Here is a 2521-nt window from a genome sequence, read left to right as displayed (position 1 = left end):
TTCGCCCACAGGATGAAGTCCCTGGAGCAGGACGCCCTCCGTGCGCAGATGGTCCTCAGCAAGTCCCAGGAGGGCCGGAGCAGGCGCGGGCCCCTGGAGCGGCTGGCTGAGGCCCCCTCGCCCGCGCCCACCCCATCGCCCACACCCGGGGAAGGTCTGTGGCCAGGCCGGGGGGGCGGGTGGGGCACACAGCCCAGACCTTTCCCAACACCCGCTTCTTGTCCCCCCAGACCTGGGGCCCCAGACCAGCACCTCCCCTGGACGCCTGGTGAGGAGCCTGCAGCTGTTGCCCGCCCTGCACCCCTCCCCAGACTCAGCCCGCCCCTCCCCTCCCCCTCTTCACACTCTCTGCCTTTCTCCCTCACGCTGTCCTTTCAAGGCCTTATCTGGGAGGAAGTTTGACTACAGGGTGTTTGCAGCCCTCCCTTCTTCCAGACCTGTCTATGACATGCAGGTACCAGGCCCGTCCGCAGGACAGCCGCGCACAGCGCCTGCCGCCTTTCCACCTGCGCCTGCCAGCCAGGCTTGTCCCTCTCACTCTGCCTGTCTCGAGTCCTGTTCCGTGGGCGCGGGGCCTCCCCAGCCAGCTGCCATCCTTGGGCCAGGGCTCCGCGGGGACCCCCACCCAGGCTCTGGAGGGTGGCTGCAGGCAGGCCTGGGGTGCCGTCCTGACCTAACGCTTCTTCCCATCGCAGTCCCCAGATTTTGCTGAGGAGCTGAGGTCCCTAGAACCATCTCCCAGCCCTGGTGAGTTGGCAGGCTGAGCCCCGGGGGTGCGCGCAGGGAGCCGGTCAGCTCACTCCGTGCCTTGCTCTGCCCACTAGGCCTGCAGGAGGAGGACGGAGAGGTGGCCATGGTGCTTCTGGGCAGGCGCTCGCCAGGCGCCGTGGGCCCCGAGGAGGTGACCCTGTGCAGCAGCCGCCGCCCCGTGCGGCCCGGGCGCCGGGGCCTGGGGCCAGTGCCCTCCTAGAGGCTCGGTGCCGCCCTCGACTTGGGGGAGGGGCCCTGCCAGCTGCACCGCACCCTTGACCCAAGTCTTTTAACCTGGGAGTTAGCATTTTAAAGAGACCCCTCAGGCGTTCTGGCCGCTGACTAACTGCCCCCCCTCCCAGCTGGGACCCGTTGGCAAGACTGTAACTAGTGACGTTTGTACAACCAAAGACTCTATTTTGTGGTTTCAGAAGAATAAAATTGACTACGTTTTACTTCCTGCGTGTGCACCTGTCTTACCCAGGGGCCCCTCCCCCGCTCCACGCTCTGCCTGCAAACCCGTGCCCTCCAGCCGGACCCCCACCGCCCGGCCCTACAGGCCCCCGCTGGGGAGCAGCACCCGAATGGGGAGCAACACCCGCAGCTGCTCCGTGGGTGGCCACGGGGCCTCGGTGACGAAGACGACACGGAAGTGTCGCAGGCGCGCCGCCTGGAACCGCGAGGGGTTGTACTCGGGCCCGTCGGCAGGTCGCAGCAGCGACAGGTACCGCTCCTGCTCCAGGAGCTCCTGGCTCAGCAGCTCCTGGGCCAGCCCTGGCCGCACGGCCTCCAGCTGCTGCCACACCACGGGGAACAGGTCTGCCTCACGCAGGTCAAACACCAGCGGCTTCCCGTACCTGCGGGGTGGCCCGGTGGGTGAGGCGCCCGGGGGAGGGGGCCCCGCCCTCCCCCGACTTACCTGAGCGCCCCCAGCAGCGCCAGCCGGATCCTCTCTGGCCGCAGGTGGGCAGGGTTCGCGGCGTCCACGTAGTTGCTGTCCTGGTAACGCAGGAAGGTGGCCGCCAGGCCCGAAGGGTCGATGACAAGAGGCCACCTGGGAGTGGCCACCGGGTCACTGCCGCTCACCCAAATCCTCTTCCCACCGTCCCACCCAGCCGTGACCACCCACCGGCCATCGGCATGGATGCGGTCGCCCACGTCCTTCATTAGTACGTCGTGCAGCTCAGCGACCCGGCACTTGAGCCCTGGCACCTCCTCTTCCCCTGCGAGGGCGTGAGTGGGGCGGGCACCGACGGCAGGACCCGGTGCCCGACCCCTCCCTGGGCCTAGTCCCCCTGCCCCCCAGCCCCACCCACCCTCCTGGCTCTGCTCCCGCAGCTCCAGCCTGGCCATGGCCAGCGTCTCCTCGGCCTCCTGGGCCTCCAGCCGCAGTCTGTCCACTTGGGCCTCTGCGTCCTTGACGGCCTACAGGAGAGGAGGGGCCCCGTGCTCTGTTCAGAGCGAGGCTGTACTCCCTCCTTGTGGAGTGGTCCAGACAACTAAGGAGGGGATAGCGGTCCCCATTCCACTCTGCCAAGAGGCTGCTACTGGAAGGTGACACCCACGCTCGGGAGGGGGACGCAGGCCCTGCAAGTCCAGGCGTGAGAGGGAGAAACCCCACCTGTAGGGTGAGCTCAGCCTGGCCCGGGCACCTCTGTTCGCACTCCTCGTGCTCCGTGACCCTCTGGTTGAGCTCGCAGTAGGCCTGCTGCAGCTGGGCGTGAGGGCCCGGGTGGGGCTGGCCTGGTGTCCTCCGGACCAGCTCCACCCC

General features: G+C 68.2%; 2 protein-coding genes across 6 annotated transcripts; one reads left to right on the top strand and one right to left on the bottom strand.

Annotated features, from left to right (window-relative positions):
* The first annotated feature begins 14 nt into the window (after positions 1–14).
* On the top strand, positions 15–1205 carry LOC121101708 (protein scribble homolog). Of its 4 annotated transcripts, XM_040625903.1 has the most exons (5): positions 15–154; positions 231–268; positions 380–454; positions 696–747; positions 825–1205. In XM_040625903.1, the coding sequence occupies exons 1-5, from the start codon at positions 49–51 to the stop codon at positions 968–970; spliced, it is 417 nt and encodes a 138-aa protein (XP_040481837.1). In that variant the 5' UTR covers positions 15–48; the 3' UTR covers positions 971–1205. The 4 variants fall into 4 exon arrangements, with proteins under 4 accessions (XP_040481837.1, XP_040481838.1, XP_040481836.1 ...); XM_040625904.1 differs by lacking the exon at positions 380–454; XM_040625902.1 differs by having other exon boundaries at positions 380–747; positions 825–927.
* Positions 1206–1303: 98 nt separating this feature from the next.
* Positions 1304–2001, bottom strand: LOC121101707 (IQ motif and ankyrin repeat domain-containing protein 1-like). Of its 2 annotated transcripts, XM_040625900.1 has the most exons (3): positions 1880–2001; positions 1670–1804; positions 1304–1607 (listed from the first exon to the last, which is right to left on the bottom strand). In XM_040625900.1, exons 1-3 carry the CDS (start codon positions 1915–1917, stop codon positions 1304–1306), a joined length of 477 nt encoding a protein of 158 aa, XP_040481834.1. In that variant the 5' UTR covers positions 1918–2001. The 2 variants fall into 2 exon arrangements, with proteins under 2 accessions (XP_040481834.1, XP_040481833.1); XM_040625899.1 differs by having other exon boundaries at positions 1670–2001.
* Between the last annotated feature and the right edge of the window lie 520 nt (positions 2002–2521).

This window comes from Ursus maritimus, unplaced genomic scaffold, assembly GCF_017311325.1.
Source record: "Ursus maritimus isolate PB19 unplaced genomic scaffold, ASM1731132v1 scaffold_9, whole genome shotgun sequence".
NCBI classification, from domain to species: domain Eukaryota; kingdom Metazoa; phylum Chordata; class Mammalia; order Carnivora; family Ursidae; genus Ursus; species Ursus maritimus.
This window is presented reverse-complemented; position numbering and strand designations above follow the sequence as displayed.